General features: G+C 39.2%; 1 protein-coding gene across 1 annotated transcript in view; it reads left to right on the top strand.

Moving 5' to 3' along the window:
* The window catches only part of ADAMTS12 (ADAM metallopeptidase with thrombospondin type 1 motif 12), a 140,711-nt gene that overhangs the window by 50,130 nt on the left and 66,114 nt on the right, over positions 1-24,467 (top strand). The window contains exons 4-6 of the mRNA XM_017811085.1: positions 1,163-1,337; positions 21,957-22,153; positions 24,018-24,101. Coding sequence (XP_017666574.1) covers positions 1,163-1,337; positions 21,957-22,153; positions 24,018-24,101 — 456 coding nt within the window. The remainder of the gene's footprint in view (positions 1-1,162; positions 1,338-21,956; positions 22,154-24,017; positions 24,102-24,467) is intronic.

The raw sequence follows: 24,467 nt of genomic DNA, 5'->3' as shown, positions 1-24,467 counted from the left end.
CATTCATATGATTTCCTTCATATCCTTACCCTCATACTGGCTTTCACAACTGTCCAGAGAAACTGTAAGACTTTGGAATGTTTGAAAAGGGTTTTTAGTTTGTGTGTCTTTGTACATTTCAATACAGCAGCTACAGGAACAGAGGGTTACAGCATTTTTTTCCTGCTCCTGAACAAGTTAAGAAGGCTGCACTGACCACAGCAAGAAAGTGGAGGGGGGAAAAAAGCCATAACAGTGGAATATCTCAGCCTCCTGTCACATCCCCAGTGTGGGCTAGGATGTCAGTAGATCCTTTGCTTTTGATTTAGAGTTTTACTGTTCCTTATGTCTTGAAGCGAAAGGGCTGTGCAATGGTTTCGCAATGTTCGCAATCCCTGCAAAAATGCTGAGACACAAGGGACCAAGGCCATGTCTGTTTGCATGGATCTAGATCATGGCAGACGGATGTGTAAACTAATCCTGTGGAAGTGTAAAGTAATCCTGTGTAGTCCAGATGGGGATCCAATGCCCTGTAACTCAGGCAAAGCAGGGAGGTTGATATGAAAGTTATAGCATGAGAAATGTTACGGCCTTTTTCAGTTGGTCTACTGTATGATCCTAATGACTTGCTAATTCATGAAAGACGGTTTATTTCTTCCATTGCATGCCTTGGGGCCAGAAAGCGTTTGTAGTCTGAGTCAAGAGTAAACCACACAGTCCAACCCGTCTGATGGGTTGGGTAATTGACTGTGGAATAGCAGCTAGGAGCAGAATTTCGATTTGCACTGATGAAACAGCTTCTATTCCAGTCTTGTTCTCCAGGGAATGAATGCAAAACACCAGAAGAACAAGATGCAACTCCTTCTAGTGCATCATGTTTGGCAAATTAACTTTCGACCTTTTTGTGGCTTTGTAAAAATATGAGAGCCTTTGCCTCAGGATTTCAGGTTATTAGGAGAAAGATATTTTTTCTGTTACCCTTTGGACTGTTACGTCTTTGTGAGGTGTGAAACAACCTCAATGTATGCAGCCAAATAAATGCTGAAAACCCATTGTGTTCATATTTCTTCATTGTAATGACTGGCTTACGAGAAAAGCTCAGGGATGATGATATGAAAAGAGTATTTATTTTTGACTTCCAGTACTGGACAGTAGAGATTAACTCTTTTGTGCTTATTTTCAGACTGGATATTTCCATCTGCCCCATGGGGATTACTTCATTGAGCCTATTAAAAAGCATCCACAGAAGGAGGGAACACCCCATCCCCATATTATATATGGGGCAAATAACCTTCAAAATGCTTTGAGGAGAAGACGGGCCACCCCAATGGAAAGTGAACAAGCATGTGGATTGAATGGTACAAATTTTGCTGGATTTCTGCTTATCTGCTTTCTGAATCTCTTCAAACATCTTATATTTTCTACTGGTGTATGCCTTTCCTTCTGCCAGGCTTTTTGTAATTCTGCAAGAAGAGATTATGCAAAATGGGAGCATGTCAGTCAAAATGCCTCAGGAGCCACACATCTGGGTTCCTTTCTGAAAACTTAAATCCTCCTTATGACTTCTGGGATATGTTTTTCACACTGTTGATCCTTTCTACCCCTCACTTTTTTCTCCAACCAGAACTGTTTAGTGAGTTTGAAACTTGAATTCTTGAGTAGTTTTGGAATGACAAGATTTGCAGTCAGAATTATTTTTAATAAAATGTTCTCAGTCCATGCAAATGCTGTGCACAACATAGAATATCTCCCCTTTAATCCATGGTTTAAACTTAGGATTTCTAGATCCTCTGTGATAGTTATCAGAATATTTAAAGACTTTTATTTGGTTGTTCTGAAAGTGAAATGTAGGACATCAACATCAACGTTTTTTGCTTAGAAGTGTAAGTAAAAATAACTTAAATATTGGGGCAGTAATACTCAGCATCATGTCTTTTGGGAAAACAAACTAATACACTCTGTTGTTTCAGCATAGTGTATATAGAGTGTAGTTGATATCTCATAATTACAAAATGAGTTCCTTTATCTAGTAAAATCATTTACGTGATTGATTTCATGCCAAAAATGTACAGATCTTGTATTGGTTCTCTGATGTTGGAGGCCTTGAAACTGAGCCTGCACCAAACTTTAAAAAGGTACGGTATTGGTAGGGATGAATGAAAAGTAACCTACATGACGTAAAGCCCAAGTTTTGTACAAACAGAGCTGCAGAATACACAGGAATGTGTTTTTGTCTTTCACAGGTCAGTGGTTTAAGAGAAGTTGGTTCTTTTCCAGGAGCGGGAAATAAAAGGAGGAATGTAGGAATTTTTTAATCCTCAGTCATGGTTGCTGCTAAAGTTTTACTGCAGTGTAATATGAATTGATAAATTAAAGAAGCAAACAACAACTCAATTTCACTATATTTCTGGTCATAGACCTTCATTGCACTTCTCGCTTGCTGGCCAAGAGTAGTGTGAAAAGGTAGCAGGGGGAAACTAGAAAGCTGACGGTGGGAGTTATTCAATCTTCTGTGATAGTGGAAAGGTAAAGATAAGAGGAGCCAGAAGAATTAATATGAATGCTCTTCCATTTTATTTTTCATCAAGTAAAAATATATCTATATATTAGAAAATAAGCCTGGAGTTGAAAAGTCATAAGCATCTAAAGGTGATATTTATTTTGGCGTATATTTAAAATAGCTCCCTGATTTTCCATTTTTTCTGCTGACTGCTGGGATAAACAAGGGGAATTAATTTAGATTTGCCATGAAGAATGAGGGAATTGTTCTTGCCTACTGTCTTCCAGGTTTCTTTCATGGATGAAATAACATCTGTGCGTAGTGATTTTAAGTATGGAGAGAAGATAGGAGATACCAGGGATCATGCTGTGTATTTGCTTTGTGGGGTCTGCTTATCTTCTTTCTACCTCTCACTTTTAACCCCCTGTATCTTTTCTCAAAATCATGCAGAATGAGAAAGAGAAAGACTGGCTGTACCTGGACATTGGAAAAAAAATGAGCATAGCTTCCCTGATGTTTAATCTCTTAGATTAGCTAAGTCTGCTCCAATAGGGTTTTCAATTTAAACTTCCTGTCTGATGTTATTCATTATAATGTGACAGAACTCTTTCTGGTGATAATATGTTCATGATATTGCAGGCAAACAAAGTTAGTGTCTTATGAACTAACAAAGCAATATACTGCCATTTGTATTTCTGTTTTTAACCAACTCTGTCAGCCCTTAGAGGTAATGTCTGCCATCAGTCAAGTAATAATCTTTTGCCTGTCATAAAAGTTAAGTAATCTGTGTGAAAAAGTGCATGGGGGAGAAAGCATTTTCTTCATTGTATTTTTGCCCTTTGTGTGACAGGATATAACAATCATTGTTTCCTCTAAAGGCCTTACCTTTTAAGTTGTGTGTTATGTATCCTGGGCTGCACCCAAAGCAGCCTGGCCAGCAGGTAGAGGGAGGTGATTCTGCCCCTATACTCTGCTCTGGTGAGACCCCACTGGGAGTGCTGTGTCCAGCTCTGGGGTTCCCAGCACAGGAAGGACAATGACCTGTTGGAGCAAGTCCAGAGGAGGCCACCTAGATGGTTGAAGGGACCTCTCCTATAGGAATTGTTCAGCCTGGAGAACAGAAGGCTTTGGGGTGATCTAATTATAGCCTTCCAGTACCTGAAGGGTGTTAGAAAGATGGAGAGAGGCTTTTTATAAGGGCATGGAATGACAGGACAAGGGGGAATGGCTTCAAGCTGAAAGAGAGTAGGTTTATGTTGGATATTAAAAAAAAAATTCTTACTGTGAGGTGAGGCACTGGCACAGGTTGCCCAGAGAAGCTGTGGATGCTCCGTTCCTGAAATTGTTCAAGGCCAGACTGGTTGGGACTTGGGGGAACCTGGAAAGTGTCCTTGCCCATGGAATGGCTGGAACTAGATGATGTTTCAGGTCCCTTCCAACCCTGTGCTGTAGCCAGTTCTTCAACAGGGATAGAAGAAAGAAAGAATTCAGTGTAGTCTCCTGTTTGCTCTATGCATTGTCAGAGCATTTGCTCTTGTTAGAAGTTAAATACAGAACAAAAAGAAAAAGTGAGATAATTCTTGCTTTCTATGCTAAATATATTGACTGCACAGACTTTGGTGAATACTTGGCATGTAAATGAATTTTAAAAGTAGTAAGATGACTCTTCCACTTTTTCAGGGTCTCCTGTACTTCTTGGTTTTGAGTTTGATACCCGAAAGCTGGTCCACCCACATGATATCGCAGATAGCCCAGAGTAATGCCTTTTGGGATCACATTAAAGCAAAACATTTTCAATTTACAATTCACAATTAATTGTAAAAACTAATTCTATTTTACAGATTTAACTTCATTTTGCGTTCTCTGCCCTAGTTTTGTCCCCACTGGGTTGGGGCTTAGCTGATTAAGAGGTACTTAGTGTATCTCTTGTAGGAAATGGTGTTCAGAATCAAATATTTTAACTTTGTGGGCTGAGATTCATCACAGACTGTCTGCATTTGTTTATTTCAGCTCTGATTCTGTTTGTTTTTTAATTAAACTAAACCAGTTGAGTTATTTCCGTGACTTAAGCTTGGTGTATGTCCAGGTTAAAATGTAGTGGTGATTTTTGCTTGGAAAAGTTGAATCAACTGCGTGCTTACAAGTCAGTGCACAAAACTGAGTGCTGATAATAGAAATCTGTTAGTCAAAAACCAACCTGTCCATCAGGCAAGGAGTATAAAGACTAGTTGTATAGACAAAATCAAAGTAAAGGAATTATTTTGGGAGGGGGATTAGGTAGAGGATGCTGATCTCCTGTGCAGATTTTATACAGTTTTTTTTAGTGAAAGGACCATGTCTCTTGGAAGAAGCCCTGTGCAGCATACTTACAATTTTTACTGTGGCAACAACCACATGAATCTCCAGGATCCAGAATTCAGCACTTGCCCTTGTGAAATTTCATATGGTTGGTGATTGCTCATCTGTCTAATTTATTAGCACCAGTCATATTCCTGTGCTCTTGCAATGATTATACTAATTAATTTATAATTGGTAATGTCTTTAACAGTTTCAGATATCCAGAGAAAAATCACTGTGATAAATGACATAAATTAAAACAGGTTTGTGCTGTACACTTCCGCTGCTGCTTAGGAAACTGCCAGATGACTCAGTCATTACCTGCATGCAAAACTGAGTTGTTTATCTTGAAAGTAGCATTATGATATTGTACATTAGTAGCAGCTGTCTTACTGTACCATTTGAAATATGCATGAGAACTGACAGAAATGACAAATGAAAAGTTGCCACAAGCCTTATAAAGAACTTCTCTAATCTTTTGTGCCTGTAGGAGAGGAAACTAAGGATCTGGGAATTTGTTTTGTTTTTCTAAATAGGCTGTCTTAAAAACTTAGCAGTGCTCTGAGATATAATCCAAGAGAAAAGGAATTATCCTCCCTTCTACAGATTAAGAGAAGGTCTCATCCCACTTCTTCTGCTTGTTTTCATGCAGTCTGTCAATAGGTATGGGTTTTGTTTGTGGGCTGCAAAACAGAGAAATTTTATGAAGTTATGAATGAAAATGCTGTGATATAATAGAACTCTTCCTGACCAGGTGCTAACAGAGGGGAGGAATGCAATATGAGCAGATGGACTTCTTTTTTTTGGGCTGGTGAGATGGAGAGATTGCAGTTGTTTATAGGGAGGGCAACTGAGTTTATTCAGACTGCAACCCAGTGATTGCTGCAGTCAGCTGTAATATATAACTAATGAAAGAAAGATTTAGGGTGTTTATAAAATATATCTCTCAGAATACTTCATTGGAGCTTTAGGTGTACAGAAGTTGCCACATACTTTGCTCTCATTTTGGCACTGAAAAGATTTGATAGGTCAGAATTTAGGATTAGTTTGGGTTTTACATGGCCTCCAACTCCTTGCCTGAAGAGAAGTTATAAATCTTAAAACTGAATTTTTTGCACTGGGGCAATTTTATGTTGGAACTGTGATGGGATAAGGCTCCAGTGGAAAGGATGAGACAAGAGTCTGGCTGCAGTGTGAAATGAGTAGAGGGGTGAGGGATGCTAAAGGAGCAGAGCAATATTGCCCATGCAAAACTGGTTTTTAAGCACTTTCAATGATGGCTTGGTGGCACAGTTCATTTAACAGATTATTAGAATGCCATTAAGCTGTTTCAGACAACAGTTACCTGTTCTTCCTAAGGATTACATCTGACTGCAGGACTTCATTCAATCACAGTCTTGCTTTTTGCTGATTAACCTGATGCTGTCAAAGGATTCTTTTCTGGTTTTATGTCTGCAAGTGTACAGCATAAATTGTTAGTCCTGGCTTTTGACCCTAAAGCCTTTTGTTTAATCACTTGAAAGAGGAAGGGGAAAAAAATCCCAGGACAATGTTTTATTCTCAAATAATAACCTATTTTTTTTTTTTAGAAGAACATTGTGTCCAGTGTAAGCAGCTTTGCTTGTTGCCAGAAACCCTGCTACAAGCTTTGTAGCTTCTATCTCTTTTTAAAGAATGATACTGACATTTTTCCAGTATTTGTTTTTCCTGTGTTTACCACATCAATTACAATTCAGCTTAATTTTCTTAGTTTCTCCAAAGCACATCTTAGGATGAGAAGTTCGCACATTGAATTTAAGTAACTGAGGTTAATTCAACCTCAGCTGAGGAAAGAGCATCTTTATCCCTGCATCCCTATTCTTTCTACAAACAGGCTCTACTAAGGTGTTTATAAGATGCTTGCATTAAAAAAAGAGCAAATAGGTACATTCAGTAGAATGACCTCTCTTTTAAAGCAAGACCAAGAAAACAAATAGCTTGCAGGAGTATATGGAGTATCTCTAACCTCTGAAAGAGTTTGCAGTGAACTGAAAACAGTGACTGTCTGCTTGTGCAGGCAGCAAGAGATTTAGCTTTTCAGAGGTGGAGTACCTGGGAAACAAAGACATCATAACCAGTTTGTTCTAGCAGTCAATGAAACTATTGCTACTAATTGGTATCAGAAGATTTCCCCCCTCCCCAATAAACCTCATGGAATGAAGGCAAAACCCCCTATATTTCAGGGTTCAAGAATACATTAGATTTTTTCTTTTTCTTTTTTTTTTTTTTTTTGCTTACTCTCAGTACAGGTAGAGGAGAAAGGAATAAAATACTGTATTTAGTGCAATTCTTCTTCTCCAGTTAAATGAGTGAAGAGTCAAAACTAGAGCTTTATCCCAGTGGATCCAAAGTCTGAGCTGAATAGGGGCCAGAGAAAGATCAGCGCTGACAGAGTGCTGGCACCTGCTTTCCAAGTCCATGATTGTTTTCTTATGTTCTTTTCTTTTCTGATTGGAATTTTACAGTCAGTATTTCACTTGGTCCTACTAACTGAAGCAGGGTGCTTTCCCTAAGTGTTTGTGTTTTACAGAAGGTGAGGGAGAAAAATGTGGAAACTTGAGATTAATGTTATAAGGTGATAATTGTCACTTGTTGCCACCAAAAGGCATCAGAAAAGTGATACACTACCTCACTCAATGACTGAATAAATTTAAAAGTTCTGTGACAGGCCATTTTCCAAATAATAAGAGTCAAAACTATAAGGAGGGAAAAATCTCCTTCACTGTGATTGAGTAGTCTTTCTGTCCAGTCACTCTGCCACTGGAAAAAAGTAGTGTTTGCTACACCATACTTGCTTACTGCACTTGCATTCCTGCAGTTTAAAGGATAGACTGTGGTCTCTTCCATATCTTCATTGAAACATTTTACTTAACTACTCATCAGATTGAGGAGTCTCAGTCTGCATCCAAACTAAACTTAGTTCAGCATTTCTAACTGTGTACTGTCATAGATGAATATAGGGTGCACTTGCTCTATGCCTACAGTTTTCCTTATCAAACTGCGTGTGATGCTACTGCGCTTCTTGAGTATATTGCAATTGATTGGGTAAACAAATGCTTTGGCAATGTAAATCTTAAATTGCTGCAGTATTGATTTGGAGAGCAATAGCACACTTTAAAATTAAACTGTTACACATCACATGCCATCCTCTTTTACAGGATAACACTGGCCTTGAATAATGTAAACCGTATTTCCACAGGTGAAATAGCAAACGCAGAAAGCTTAGCTGCCTTTGGTAAATATTTTTTGGTGCAGGAGTTTGAAAATTTGCTCAAAACACTTGACCCATTAATGGAGTAGTATTGGCAGAGATGTTCAGGCTTCAGTCTGGTTAGGGCCAGATTTCTCAGTCATACTGAACTCTCTGTGAACCTTCTAATAAGTAACTACAATTGCCATATTATTTCTGAGCAGATTACAGATTTCTAATTCTTCTGAGAAGTGCTGGACTTGTTCTTTGGAGCTAATGTACTGATATGGGCTCAGCGTTCTCAATCAGTTTCTCCAAAGTCTGCATGTCCTTGAAGAGCCTCTGGCAGCCTCTTGTCATACACGACCCACTTCAAACAGGTGTCTGAGCACAGTTTTTCTGCATGAAACAGAGTGTCCTTGAAGCTTGTCCTTGTTTGTGGCTGTGTTCTTCACTCTTCATGTCCCAACAGCTTCTTAAACTTGGATACATTTCATGTAATTGGAGAGATGCCTTTGGATGAATTGTACTTGAAAGGCAATCATAATTCTCCTCTAAGCACAGATTTTAGTTTTATGATTAGCTGGGAATAGGGGGAACTGTATAACTTGCGAGGTTATTTTTTCTATCCACCACTACTTCAGTCACCTTGTAAGATCTCTTCTTTTTAGGGAAAAGTGGGGCCACAGCTGGACTTATCCCACACCGTGCACAATTACTCAGGCTGCACAGATATTCTGCACTCCTGATTATCTGCTGGGGGTAGGATGGAGTTCTCAGCCCCACTGCTGTGGGGACCGTTCCCATAATGAACTCTGGTAATACTGACTAACTTAGAACTCTGTGTTTAGTAGACAGATATTCACTAGTCAGCTGTCTGCAGAAAGGCATCTTTTGGAGTTCAGAAAGTAATTGATTGACACAGGTCTTTATGTCTGAACTGGTTTCACATTTGATTACATAAAACGAAGATCTGCCTCAAGACAGTTTTAGTGACCTACTTGACTTGCTAGCTGTATTTGATTTGTTGTGGAAGACTCCTAGTAGAGTGAGGTTTGTTGCTTGTTTTCACTGTGCATATGTGAAGACTGCATGTTGGAGGGTATTTTTGGAATATTGACTCTTTTCTGTGTGGAATTTCTGAACTGTCTTGAAAAAACTGTACATAAAAAACAGACTGGAGGGACACGATTCAGTTAAAGATCATACAGATTATATAACTTTTTTTTTCCTACAAAAAGGAATTATCCACAACAAATAGATGTCCATCTTTATGCAAAAAAAGAAGTGGCCAGAAGATTGCTATGTTAAGAGGTGTAGCAAATATTTTTAGTTGTTACCCTTAAATTCTACACTTGTTTGAAGACTTTGTGCAACTATTTCTTGCATGTCAAGGTTTCTATATGAAAGAGAATGAGACAATATTGATTATTGTTTTCCATGATCTCATCTACACTTACCACTTGTCTTCTCTTGCAAATATTTAACCTAAACATACTTTAGCAGACAGCATGTAATCAGGTGTCTTAGCTGAAAAAAATAGGTATTCCTGTCCTCTTTAAACAACAATGATGAGGTCTTTTGCATATAAATTAGATTGTTACAGAAAGTCACTTTTAAGTTGTTCTAATCAGTGTCAAGAAACACTGCCCAAAAAATACTATTGATTTCTTCTTTCTTTTAAAAAATGTCCAGTATTTTGCTCAGCTGCCGAACAGCATCTGAGTTGAAGCTGCAGAGAGATAGATTTTTATACTTTAAATACTTTTTAAATACAGTTAAAACACCATCTCAGCCTGTCTCCCATTCTGCCCACGTTGGAATTAGCAGCAAGTTTCTTACCTGCCCAAACTCTAAAACAAGATGAATCAAGTTCCTTCCTCTCTGATCTGCACTGTTGTTGGTTGAGCCCGCAGTCTGGGTTCTCCTCAGCTCTGTGGAGGTTTGGATTTGAATCAAAGTCTTCTTTCAGATACTCGAGTTTCAACAAGGGATCATTCCTGTAATTTTCTGTATTATTTGCCTGACATTATTTGCCTGACATTCTCCAGATAAAATATTCACTGAATTACTCACTGCTTTATAGTATTTTCAGTGTCCCAGTTGCATCCATTGCCCATGATGAGGTACTTCTGTCAGCCAGGTCTTCATCAGTAGAAATGGAAGATGATGAGCAGCTTGAAATTTCACCTGTCAGGGAGGTCACAGGGAAGAAGGCAGTAAAAGAAGGCAAAGCCCAGACTGGTAACATTGGTAGGCAGCTGAAAGTTGTCCAGGCAGAGATAGGTTTTACATTGAGGAATGGATTAGTGAACAACCCCATCCTCAGCGGATGGGTATAGCTTGGTTTTATACATAATTGTCAATTTTTTGGATATTTTTCTCTCCTTAGGCTATAATTAATCATACTGGTTTATGATGAATGTAAGCTGCATGTTTCTCTCAGCCAAACCAGCATTTTCCCCTCTTTCTGATCCCATGCATTTACATGCCTTTATTGTCTTAAGGCTTCCTGGAGAGAAGTGGAGCCAGGGGCTTTTTGCAAAGGAAAATTGAAATTGTCTTTTTAAAAAAAAAAAAAGAGGCTCAATATGTTGGCAGGGCTTTGTTTGATTCTCTTTCCACGGGAGTGCAAATTTCAAAGCTCAAACTCAGTTCTAAGCCAACATGTTCAAAGTTCTTGGCATTTTAGTGTGGGAGCCCCAAAAGCTTCTGTCTGTGAAGGATTCTGTCATAGTTTTCTGTAGGCAGTGAACCACAGGGAGTTCAGTTAATTAAAGCTGGTGTTACTGGTGAACCTCCATCCTGTGCATGACAGAAATAGAAGTGAATTAATTGGATTGTGACATCCAACAGGTTATAGTGCCCCTGACAATCAGTCTTTAATAGGAAACTGGAAAAAGGTCACTCTTAAAACTCTGGCTAAAACTGGAAACATCCTTTAGCCTGTGCACCAGTGCTCATGAAGAGCTGAGTATGACACAGGTCACCCGAAACTGATGTTATCTTGAGAGGATTGCTCATGCAAGATGCCTGGTGGCAGGAATTATTAACCTCTCACATGCAAAGATGCTATTGGCTGCCTCCCCTGAGATGTCTTGATGTCATTTATGCTGTTCTTCCCCTTTCTCCTTCTAGCACTTTACAGGCACCTCTGTCAGCTCACAGACCCAGCTGCAGGATGGAGTCTGTCCCTGCTTTGCTGGGACAACAGTCTGTTGTCTGTGTATAGGTTCCTCTTCAGTGGCTTAATCAGGCAAAATGAGATCTTGTGTGCTGAGTTGGAGCAGGAGAACCTCAACAACCATCTCTCAAAATGTCACAAAGCTGGAAAATGTTGTTATCAGGACTTGCTTCTAAGAATAGAAAACATTAAAAGCCATATATGTCTGAGCCTTTCAAGATGTCATATTAGCATAATTCATTTCAGAGTGACCAACCCCTTCACTGGCCCAGACTCAGGGGCAGTCCTCATCTGTAAGAGCTATGCTTTCACTGCTGATGTTTGCTGCAGAAGCACAGCAGGGTTGGGGCAGAGGCTTTGAAGACTGTACTGCTTAGTAACATCATCTGAAATACAAGACATTTGGCCTCAGCCAAGGACAAGGAGGCCCCTCAAAATGCTAGCATGTGCTTTTTCCTCTGAGCATGCTAGTGGAGAAATGGAATGGAAAAAACAACAGCTGGTCCAGAGAAAGGCCAAATAAACTCTGTTGTGTAAGCCCAGAGATAAGAAGGTTATAGCATATGCAGCATTTCTTAATGATATCATACCAAAGCTGAAAAGAATAACATTTGATTTCAAGGTTAATTCCAGATTGTCTTTCTCTTCTTTCCTTCAGTAATCTAAATTTTAAACAAACTAATTAAAAGGCATCATTTAGCTACCACTTCAAAGAACTATTCACTGAGTAGCTTTTTTTTTTCTTTTACATCACAGACATTATACGTTAATTTAGTTGGAATACTTTACACTTCTTAAACTGTCTTTCGAATGTTTAGTACTGAGATTGTAAGTTTCTGGAATTATGAGTGAACTGTAGTTGCTGTTTTCCACGTGTAACGAACTTTGGTTCGAGGAATGTTTACTTGCAGATGGATGGTGCATTCATGAGCACCTGACCTCTCCATCTGCAACAAACCTCCAGCATGAAGGTCTTCAGACAGGCGCATGAAGATTGGGAGATGGAGAAAATGAAGCACAGAATTTTGCTGACTTGACACCTGTCACCCAGCTCTGTTCCCTCCCCCATCTTCCTTTCAAATTTCATCTCACACGATGATGCCACAAAGACTGAGTGGCCTATGGTATTTTAGGGAATTGGGTGTTTACTTTGGGTGTTTCTAAGGATGGCTGATGAGGAAAGGAATAGGATCCAGGCATTCTCTTTCACCCTTGTTTACATATAACGGCTCATGCTCATCCTGCTTCTTGCAGTCCTTTCATGATGAAAGTAAGTCATGATAGCTTTGACTGATATCAGAAAAAAGTACTGTTTTCTTCATCATTTCAGAGGAAGCAAGGGAAAAAAGCTGTTGAAATTTAAATCCTGTAAATGTAATGTTAGAAGGCAAACATCAGTTTGAACATGCAGTTCATTACAATAGTTAATTAGGTCTGTTATAAAATTAATGGTGTTACCTATTTGTTTGCTAGTTGAGATCAATGATTTCTGAATGTTACTGTCTGTTGGCATCTTCAGACTGATTTGTCATTTTAAAGCTTTTACACAGTAAAACTCAGTGGCAGCAGGTGGAATGGTTAGAGATGCTTCTCAATTTTCTCATAGGCCTGGGTTTTTGGCAGAAACTGCTTTGAGACTTCCCTGTTTCTAGGATCCCAAGATGAGAGCAGGACAGTGACAGTGGCAGACTGGAAGGGCTGAAGCAGGGATAACTGTCAGTCAAGCTGTGTTGGATTACCCTTCATGTTGGAAGCACAGGTCTGTTTTATTTGCTCTCTAATCACTCTGTGTGATCCAGCACAGTATGTCTTATAGCCCCTCGCAGGGAAAGGCATGGAGGTTGCTGTTCCTTCTAGATCTGCAGAATTTCCTGGGTTTGCAAATAGTTACTAGCTTGCTGCTTGGCACAAAGAAAATAGAGGAGAAAGCTGAGCATCCTGTGGGTAGAAGGGGTTGCAATGGGATGCAAAAGCTGCTGGTGGTGAACGCTGCTGGGAACACTGCTAAGTTGGCCATGACAATAAGGGAGTCTAAAAATAGGCTATTTTTTCTTGATTCTCAGGCAGATCTGGCACCATGACCTGAATTCTGTTGAGTTGCAGCCCGTTTGCTGTACCACGTCCAGTGTGCTCTAACAAGTTCTTGTTTGTCCTGTATAAACTTATATTTTGCTGAATTAATGAGCAGGTACAGTTTGTAGAATGAGATCAATGGAGAATTCCTAGGAATGTCAATAACACATAAAATAGCTAATGTAAGTACCAAATTAGGGTTTCATCTTCAATTTACTAAAAGCCAGTGTTTTTCAGCAGGATTTTAGAGCATTTGGAAAGCACTGATTACTGCCTGGCTTTCCAGCTTTTAAAACCACTTTCCAGTCCTTTCAGTGCACACTATCTATTAACTTTGAGAAACTATTTCAGAGAAAAATAGAAGTGAAGAGGAATGTGTTTAAATCGATAAACTAAATAAAATGTTGAAATGTAGTGCTAAAGTAAAACCTGGCAATTTGTACAGGGAACACTAATGGACCTTCTGTATAGCTACTTGGATGATTTGAAAAAGTTCCGTTTAAAAGTTATGAGGAGTATTGAAAATGATTTATATTTGGTTTTAGAGTATGTTTCTTCCACCTCCTTGTCCCTCTGAGTGTTTTGCTAACAAATTTTGTGATATATTTTCTTTGATGTCACTACAACCTACAGTAGGTAGTTCTATGGCTCACACAGAGGATACGTTCTAATAAGTTCTGAAAGAAGCAGGGATCTGTCTTCTACATTAATGAATTTAAGATAAGATGTAGAGAAAAAAAAGGGAAAGTTTAATCTAGATTATTTTCTTAACGTTCTCCTGTCCTTTTGTGTTATAAGTCAGAATTTCAAGGCAGCTAAGAGACAATTTTTCAAACTATGATTATAAGACCAGGAAAATTCTCATTGTCAGTGCTCAGTGAAATAATCTTATGTATATTTTAATGGGTGCTCCATTAATTTATGTAAGAAAATGCATCCTCATACATTTTTACTTAAATATTTAGGATCTGAGCTCAAATTATTTCTTAGCCAGTCAGTTCTGCAAATACAAACATAAAATTCTGTCTAGAACCAATTTTTTAAAAATTAATTTTATCTCTTTTATGCTTAGACTTGAAATCATCTATTTCTGTCTAGTGCTTTATAACTGGACTACCATCTTCCAAATGGAGAACTCTCTCAAATCCAGTCTTGAAACTATGTTTTAAACTGAATTCTTGACTGATTTTTACATAAGAAAGAGTAAAAGTAGGCAAATCTGTATTCTTGAAATCTACCCAGTGTTTTTGTGGTGGAAGTTCCAAAGAATAAGGGGATGCCAAGGGGTGTAATTTCAACTAAGCTCCTCAGTTCCTGTGCATATACATGTTCAATAACCTCTCTGTTGATATCTTGAAAGAGATTGTTTTAAACATGTCACAGTTTAAGGAGTACTTTTTGAAGACTGAACTAGAAACTATTATTTCCTTATATGTGTGAGGATATTTGAGTAACTAAATGATAAAATACCCTGAAAATGCAAATCCAGTGGCAGAATGTGTAGCAGAAAACTGACATTGTAAATGAGTAGAATAGCTGCAAAGACAGGCAGTTTACATAATGAACATAAACGAGATTGTCTTTAATAACTTTGCTTGAAAAATCCTGTTTAAAAGATTCCTGTGGTATTCTCTGCACCATATATTCTGTATATATAAGGTAAGACAAGTTGCTCTCGAAGTGTAACACTGTAGATATTCATGTCCACCACTATTCCCATACAATGAGATCATTTTTGTGTCAAGAAATGAAATACTCCAGTATTCTTTGACATTGCTGCCAAGTAGCACACAACAGTCTGCGTGCATACATTAAATTTTCTCAGTCTCTTGATCAGTGGCCAGATCCTGACTACTGAGAGGAATGGCTGGCCTGTTTCCACTCCTGTGCCATGGTAATTCACATGGTCAAAGCAGGTCTTACAGAAGCAACCCTCTGTTTGCTGGTTGTGACTGTTAGAGCCATTTGGAGATTGCCAGGGGATGAGTTGAACAGCACTTTCTGAGCTGTCTTTGACCCAGAACAAGTCCAAGCAGAGTGGAGGCATCAGGGCAGAGAGTGCTGACATCTGAAAGAGAGTTGGCTTGAAAATGTTCTGAGGGGTTCAGGTCCCTGGGCTCACTCCTGGGAGTCACAGCTGAGCTGGAACCTTGCCTAGTAGTCAGTGAGGGTAGTTTTTTTGTGTCTTGGGAAGAGAAGAGGTGCAGTTAGGGAAGGAAGTGCAGAAGAATGCAGTAGGATCAAGACAAGGAGTAGTGCAGTGGTGAGATGATGTGAAATACCTTTAGTTCATGATCCATGCCTTTCACAGACAGTTGCAAACCAAACTGTGGAGGTTCAGTTTTTGTTAGCATTGGAGTTTCTTTGTGAGGGTGAAGCTATGAGCTGGAGCAGGGTCTAGGTCCTGCAGGGGGGCTGCATCCTGTTTTGGGACCACCCAGCAGCCTGGGTAAACACAGGAGTGGTAGCATCTCATGGCTCTGCTGTACTCCCTGTGTATGTTTGCCTCTGACTTCCCTCCTATCCCTCCTTGAGAGGAGGCAGGAGCAGCTGGTCCCAGCTGGTTCTGTACTGGTCATTTGCAAGGACTGAGAGATGCAAGTGGCTGATTTTGCTGTATTAACTGAAGGGAAGTGATGACCCAGCGAGGAGTTCCTGTGGTGCCCTGGTTGGCTCTTGAAAACCTAGAGAAGGCCCTTAAACCCAGTTGACATTTCTGACTTTTCATGGGGAAGCATAAACAGGCAAAACAGTACTGGGCATATTTTAAGATCTGGTTAGTGAGAGATGCCTCTGCCCAAATTAAGACTCAAAAGAGACCATGTGCCAAACTCAGCAATATGGATTTTATTTAACAATGAATGTTAGGTAGAGAGATAGAAAGAAATAAGTTCCTCCTGTGGCCTAGACAGTGTTTGAGACAGGCAGATCTGCTCTTTAAGTCCTTACAACATATTGGTTTTGTCATGATGGTGATACTACAACCTGTTGCAGTGCTGACAACACTTTTGGTGAAGAAGTTATTCTTAATATCCAAACCAAACCTTCCCTGGCACAACTTGAGGCCAGTTCTTCTTGTCTTATTGCATGTTACCTGGGAGAAGAGACCAACCCCCACCTGGCTACAACTTCCTTTCAGGTAACTGTAGTGATAAAGTCTCTCCTCATTCTCTTTTTCTCCAGACTAAACACCACCAGCTCTCTGTGACTTCTCATCAGACTTGTGCTCCAGACCCTTCACCAGCTCTGTTGTCCTTCTCTAGATACATTCCAGCACCTCAGTGTCTTTCTTGTAGAGAATAAGATCCTTTTACACTTTTACACTCCTGACTGCAGGAGGTTGGTGACCTCTCATTGCCAATATATAACCAGTTTGGTTTTTCTTCATTATTATGTGAATTAAATTTATGGAACATTACCAGAAACTTTTGGATTCTGATTCATGAGCTTCTGGATACTATTTGGTTAACCAAACTGGAAATCAGATCACCCTTGACAATGCAGAGATAACTACTTCAAGATGCAAGATAACTACTTCAACTTTCATTTTTTTTGCATTAATTTTGTGTGAATGAATTTTCATACAGATATGAAAAAAGAAGAAAAATTAATTGCTAAATTATTAATTGTAAAATTATTATTCATTATAAAATTGTTAATATGTTAAAATTCGCATATTCATAATCACAGTTCCCAAAAACTGCATTTCTCTGTCATTCTTTGGTTAACAGTTCTTAAATTACTTGGTAAGAGACATTTTAACATAAAAATAATTTACTGTGAGTTTTTAATCTGAACATTCTTTTACAGTGAGATATATTCTGTTTTAGAAGATACTTTTTTTTCAATTTTTAACTGTCCCTTATTGACTTGGGTTTAACTCCTGAGTAAAAAAATAAGAACATAGAGGCAGAAGGATAGTCATTGCAAAACATTGGAAGCTTCAGGCATAGCTGTCTCTCACAATGTTATTCTCTATGTACCTTCTGATGCCAGTGGCCCAGCACATCTATCATTCCATCCTTCCAGCCCAAGTACTAATGAGCAGCAGACACACTGAGCAGCAGTATCTGATTAAGTGCATCAGTCAACACAGGTCCAATTTTAGCTTCATTCTGCACTAAAGTGGTGTGTCTCCACTGTTTGATACGTCACGTTTCTGACAGCAGGAATGTCAAAGTTAAACAAACCTTGCAGAGTTGTAAGCTTTCTTTCTCTGTGCTTGTTTTTGCTGGGACTTGGTGGTTGTCAGCGTGGGCTTGTATGTGATTAAATTGTTGTAATAGTTTCCTGTGTGAACACTCCACGCTCAGAAAGCATTTGTGTGATTTAGCTTAGCCTGTTTTAGAAATGCTTATAAAAAGAGCTGGTTTGGTTATCTCTGCAATTTTAAATTCAAATGCTCACTTTCTTGCATTACAACAGTTTTCCCATTATAGCCTGTGAGTCCTTATTTTCCCACTGTCAGCATCCAGACTTAGTTTTGTTATGGCTGTTTATAAGCAGAAACCATCTGTACAAAACTTCCTTGTCTGTTTTAGAAGAGCTAGTTAGAACAGGGGATGGGGATCTCCTACTGCATTTATTTTATAAATAATTAATAAGTTCTCACAGTAAGTCAGCTGCCAAAGTTGCTCTCTTTCTTCATGAATGAAAGAGGGAGATGTCCTTTGTACAATGACTGTTTCAAAAGAGTTTATTGACCACTTGAAAAAACTCACCACAAAACCGTAGTCATTTTGTTAATACTTAACCTAAAGGCACATCTTAGGACAAAGTGAAGTTTTCTTGGAAGAATCATAATGTAGCAAGTTATGAACAGTGTGAAATATATTCGTCTAGCATCCCTCCTGTTCACACCTCCTATCTGGAGTTGTAGCATTTTGACTGTGAACAACATAGAGTGGTAAAAATGAAAGAGCTCTTGTGCAAAGAGAAAGAAGCTGAGGATAGAAAGTGAAGACATGAATCAGTACTACTATATTTTGTCTGACAGCCTTCAGTGGTAGGGTACATTCTCCTTTTTCTGGGAATTTCCAGACATTTTCACCTTGCTTCTTCAAAGCCCTGTGTGCCTCCAAAGGCGTTGAAAGCTGGACCTTGAGGTCCCCTTGTGTTGCACTGTATGCTGCACTCTTCCTTGAGCAAGCCTGGGGGAAAAAAAAAACCCTTTTTAATGGAAATCTCACATAATGCCCTTAAGAGAGGTGTGTCAGGTTTGTTCTTTAATCCCTTCTTGGGGCAGGGGAGGGCAAGCAAAAATTAACTGCTTAATAATCAAACAAAATCAAGCAACATTTTGAGAGGGTGAGCTGTTCAAAGTAGAGAAGAACTTCAGTGGATTTTTTTTTTATAGTGAGAACATTGATGGCTAAAGATTAGAAAGTTCTTTCTTGAGGAAAGAAAGATTGGCAAAGGGTTTGGCAAAGTATCTTGTCACCTGATGAAAAATTAAACTGCTATGCTAAAAGAGAGAGTATAACTTTTGTTTTCTTCACAGAAATCATGCAGTTTTAACCTGTGCTGAAGAAGTTTGTACAATACTGTTTTTTCATGTATAATTGAGTCTTACAGAGAACTTCAAATCTTTCCTTGTAACTGAGAGTTAAGGGTCCTTTATGTTGTTGTTAGTCAAGTAGGATTTGTGTGGGTAGTTTCAGGGGACATTTTTATTTTTCACTAAAAACAACTCAGAATTTGATTCTTAGAAGCAACCCTTTGACAGAAATTAATCAGCCATTTCTAAGTAGAAGCTGATGAAATTTTGTAATCTACACCATTTCCTCTAGTTATGCAGTCACATGGCTGGATATCACATATGACTGTTGGAATGTTACTCATTTGGCTGAATCAGTTTTCCTGATAAAAGCTTTGCTTTTGCAAATTTTTGTCCCATGATAGCTGTAGACTTCTGAGTATTGCTGCTTGAATTTCATGCAGTTTGTTACCTGAATCTCTTACCAACCTTCTTTTATTTACTGTTAGACTGTCCTGGGTATACTCTCAACACTACCTGTACTTCTATTCCTAAGGACTCCAGCACTGTACCTGCCTGTGTTATATCACTTCCTCAGAAATACATTGGAACACTCAGAGTATGAGTAACCCCTTTCTCTCTTCTGTTACTTGTGGAATGTGCTCTGCTCAGCAGTTACGATGGAAGAACATGGGGAGGCAGACTTTTCTCAGACAGCACTAGATGTTACTAGGTCTCAGACTTTTCAACACTTCTTGGGTATTTCTGAACTGGTGGGCTCCTAGTCAAGACTTCCATTTCTGGACAACAGGCTGCCTGGGATTTCTCAGCAAATATGAAATCACTTGTAACACTTTACTAATTCAAGGGAAAAGCAAGGTAGTTATTTAACTTCAAAATTAAAAGCTTAACAATCAAAATTTGGAGGCACATAAAAGCAGAAGTATAACTATACTTTGTAGCCGCCTGTTTGTTAGTGTAGGTCTAAGAGGTTCTCTCTCTATGCTTCATCTGGCTAAGAAAGCTGCCAGGAGACTTAACACAGCAGGGATCCAGTCCTTAGATGTCACCCGTCCAGGCAACATACCTTGCACAGGAGGATATCCATCACTGAGGAAAGAGGTTTGTCCGCAGAATCCTGTGGCTATCTGGCATTAATTTTCACAATCTGAATCTCTTCTGAGTCTTTCCTACAGTACAGAACCTCACGTTTAACCAGGACTCCAGTCTTTTCCCTGGGGGTTGTTCGCCATTACAGCTTCTATGACTTTAAACATTTTTAACTCCAGTGCTATCAGCTGCCCAGACAATTAGCAATACTTTCTGCTAGCTGTAAACACAAAGCCTGACAGCTGGCCTAACGTTTATTTGGCCATAAACAAGTCACATAACCAGCAGTCTGAACAGAGTTTTTTTTGTTCAGGTAGCTGCAGGAAAGGTTTTTCTCAGCACAAACCCCTTAAAAACGCGGATAATGAGAACTGTGCTTTATAGAAATAAGAATGCAGAAAACCATGCAAATGTACGAGAGAGACTAATGAATATAGCTCATAAATAACCCCTCATTGAGGTGGAGATTGCTGTAGCTGAACAAAGATTGAGGGAGACAGCTGGAGTGATGCTGCAGTGTGGGTTAGTGGGGTTAGGGGTAGAGGTCATAGCAGCAATAGTTCATTGCTGCTGTGTACAGCACACTTGTGCACTGTGGCTCAGTTCTGAAAGTGCAAAGTGGCTGATGCTATTTTGTTTATTAAAGTGGCATATTTCAATTTTACGCAAATGTGTTTTGAGTACCAGCACTTCTTTCTCTAGGCATCTTTCAGACTGACCTTAACATATATGATAAACCAAGATACTAATCACATTTTACACTGAGAGATACATTATACACATCACTAATAGTTCAATGCTGCCTCATTTTGCAGATAAGCAAGGTGCCATCCTCTATCTGCACTTGGGTCTTCCAAAAGGCAAAAAATGTATTCATGACAAGGGTGTAGCAGATCTACTGATGTGAACAAAAGATTTGGGACCTAGCTACCAGGTCATCCATTCCTCAAGGGAAGAGTGGTCGGGGTAACTGTTCCTCAACACTTGGTATTGCTGGGAGGAGGAAGTAATAATGCTGGATAACTGTCCTCTGCCAAACAGCAGTGGGGATGATGCTGGAAAGGATGGAAGCACTTTGAGGCAGGAGCTGTCTTTCTGGCCTGTGGATGTGCTCCATCTGGAATAAGGACATGCTCTTCCAAGAGTGAGATGCCAAGGTACTACTGCAATATACGTAATAGAAACAATTGTTCCTGATCCTTCTTAGGACTCAGGAAATCCCTGCACTGTAGAAGTGTTTCTCTGGATTATGGGTTGGAAAAATGCCAGCAGCTGCTGTTGAACTGGCATCTCATTTATTTTTCGGGCCTGGAGGTATTTACATCCCTGGTATTTCCCTGGTAACATTCAAAGCCTAGACTGAGTGGAGACTAATTAGCCCCACTGAGCACAGTGCAAGGTTGCTAACAACTCTACAGAGCCAGGACTTCTTCCAGAAAAGATTTAGATGCACAGATCCCAAAATTAAAGTGGAAGCAGTAAGTGTCTTGCCTGTCAGTCAGGCAGGATGACAGCAGCCGAGGAGCCCGTGGCTGCCTGCCCTCCTGGTATTTAGATGACACCTGCTGGTCAAGTGTCCCCAGTCATTGAAGATATTTTCCACACACAGAACAAGGCAGTCTTGGATGTGTCATAGCACTGAGCTTAATGTGCCATCCTGATGAGAAAAAGGCTGCCTGTGAAGAAAGGATATCTCTATCTTAAACTATCAACTTGTGTCATTAGAGAATTTAGAGCCAAACCATCAGGAAAGAACTCCTTGAAAATAGCATCCCCTATTCAAATTTTCTTTTTTTTTTTAGCTTATCTCTGTCTCACAGCGTAATCCCTAGCATTTGAATAATGTTAACTTTTGGATGGATGTTTAATCCATCTGGGGATATTCAGAACTCTGCTGAACAGGGCCCTTAGCAGTCTGGTGTCACTTCGGAGTTGGCCTTACAGTGGGTCAGGTAGGTGTAGCCAGAAGTCGTGTCATGCTACCGTTCTGTCTGCAAGTGTTATGGCCATACACTTCAAATCAAGCTTGAAAATTTGTTCAAGACAGCGTTGCTTCTCACTCTTCCAGATACCCACAGCTTTTTGAAACAGCAGCAGCTTCGAAGGGAGAGGTGGGAGCAAAATCATAAAGCTGCCAGAAAGGTTTCTCGGCGGTCTGTCAGCAAGGAGCGGTGGGTGGAGACGCTTGTGGTTGCAGACAGTAAAATGGTTGAGTACCATGGAAGTGACCACGTGGAATCATATATCCTCACTATAATGAATATGGTATGTACAACATTTTGAGGCTTTTAGATAGACAAATGAAGCAAACCTGAATTTGATTATGTTGGTGATCTCCTTGAAGTAGGTGTGTAACATTGTTCACAGAGAGAAATGTGATATAATTCATGTATATATTATTGAAAGTCTGTATTTTAAAGTATCTTTTACCTTGTATTTTGTGTAAACACAATTTTTCACTGGATTTTAAGCAAGAGAAGTCTCATAGCTATAAAAGCCAGCACTTGCCACTTATATTCTCTGTCTCCCCTGGAATCTGTTGCTCAGTGGTGATTTCAGATTTTTTGCTACAGCAGTAGAGAGCAATTCTACAGGTTTTAAGCATACAAATTCTTTCATATATCTGTGCATGAGAAAGGCACTTAGGAGCACACTGGTATTTCAGCAAGAGCTAAAATAAGAGTTTGTTACTGTACTGATCACAAATCCAACCAGCAGTGTAGGAGCTATTATGGAACAAGTTAACCCTATCCCAGTTAAAACAAGTACAATTGTTTTCCCAGATAAGTATCTTGCCTAGAGTGTAAAGTTCACACTGGAGAAAAGAAAAGTGGAACTTTGCATGCTTTCCTGTGTGGCAAGTTTCAAAATATGATTTGTTCTGAGAAAAGCCATAGCATTTTGTGAAACTACCTACAGATATGTCTTCTGTTATTATCTGTATGGTAAATATTGACCTTGAGAGTCTACTGGGGATGTGTTCTATGTGGTTATCATGGCAGATATGTAATAAATGCTAAGTTAATCACAGCATAATTTTAGCCATGTTAACTGATCTGTCCCTTATGTTTATACAGTGTGTTCATAGCTGTGCCCCAATGAATCTGACTAGCTGCTGAGGCAGTGAGTCTGATTAAACAGGTACAAAGGTTGTTTGAGCGCATGAGGTTTTGTCCACACAGGGAAAAATGGGTGGAATAAAAACCAGTCATTATCAGGTTCCGGAACAAACAAGTCTCAACGTTTTCTCTGTGGTCTGACCTTAGATGTTAGGGTTACTTAAAATGTTTCTGTATTCTCCATAAAGTACCTTGAAAAAGACCCATATCCAAATCAGACCTTCGTGAACATAATTTCCACTTTATTTTGATAATTTCTTCTTTAGTGTTCTTCTCCATAATAGTTTTGATCCAAAGGCAATCCATTTTGTTCATTTGTATTTCCTGTGATAGATGGCATAGGTCACATATAGATAGGTTGTGAGTATCATCATTCCTCCTGCCTAATTCAACATTGTAAGGATGTTTATGGCAATTGGATCACATTTTTGCTGAGTTCAGTTCTTGTACAGTTTTATATGTAGTCTTTTTTTAATGGAGTCATTATCCTGGCTTTTGTTCTTATCATCCTCTCCTGTGCTCTGAAAACACAAGACTGTTTCTCTTTATTTGTACTCTCTAAATTTTGCCTTTGTTTTTGCGACAGAATCTGATTCCTGTTGATTTAAAACAGAACAATTTGATGTACTGGTTTATTTAGACCCTGAAGGGACCTCTCCATCAGTGTTATGTGACTGTAGATGTTGTGTTCTTTCCTGCTAGAGTTTTTTAAGAACTCTGAAGTTTTTGAAATGGAAATGGACACAGTATAATCTTCTCTGGGCTTTTGCTCTCTAGCTTAGTAACTTTTGTATCATCACTTATTTGGCAGAGCTAACCTTTGCAGTAGTTCCAACATTTATTGCATTTCAGTAAACTCTCAGTGAAATGCATTAAGGATGTAAAAAGCAAAACAACATCCCCACCCCCAGATGAACAGTATACTAGAAGTAAATGTCGTGTTTTCTCTCTAAAGTCGTGTTCTGCTATAGAGGAATCAGTTAATCTCATACCTCCTGGCTCTGGCACAGGTCACAGGGTTGTTCCACGATCCAAGCATTGGCAATGCAATTCACATTGTGCTGGTCCGGCTCATCCTCTTTGAGGAGGAGGAGGTAAGGTTTTTATTTACCTTGAAATATCGCTTATAAAACTTCTGAGTTCAATGTATTGAGCTGTAATCATATTTGCTTAAAATAGTGTGTTAATTTTACTCTGTTGATAATATTTGACATGTCTGGTTTTAGAATAAATGCTGCCCTGTATAGCAGTGATGACTTCGGGTATTTCTGCACAGAATTGCCTGGGAAAATATAATTAAAACAGGCAAGATAGGAATGGGGAAGTGGAATCTGCCCAGCATCAAAAGAACATAGGATGCCATGGAAGACTAGATGAGAAGCAGAAATTACGCATCAACATTCAGGATCTAATTATCTAACGCTGCCCGAAATGTATTGTAAAGTGTAGTGCTAGAGTAT

This window comes from Lepidothrix coronata, unplaced genomic scaffold, assembly GCF_001604755.1.
Source record: "Lepidothrix coronata isolate B3197 unplaced genomic scaffold, Lepidothrix_coronata-1.0 Scaffold31, whole genome shotgun sequence".
NCBI lineage: Eukaryota > Metazoa > Chordata > Aves > Passeriformes > Pipridae > Lepidothrix > Lepidothrix coronata.
Note: the sequence above shows the minus strand (reverse complement) of the source record. Positions and strands in the feature narration are given on the sequence as shown.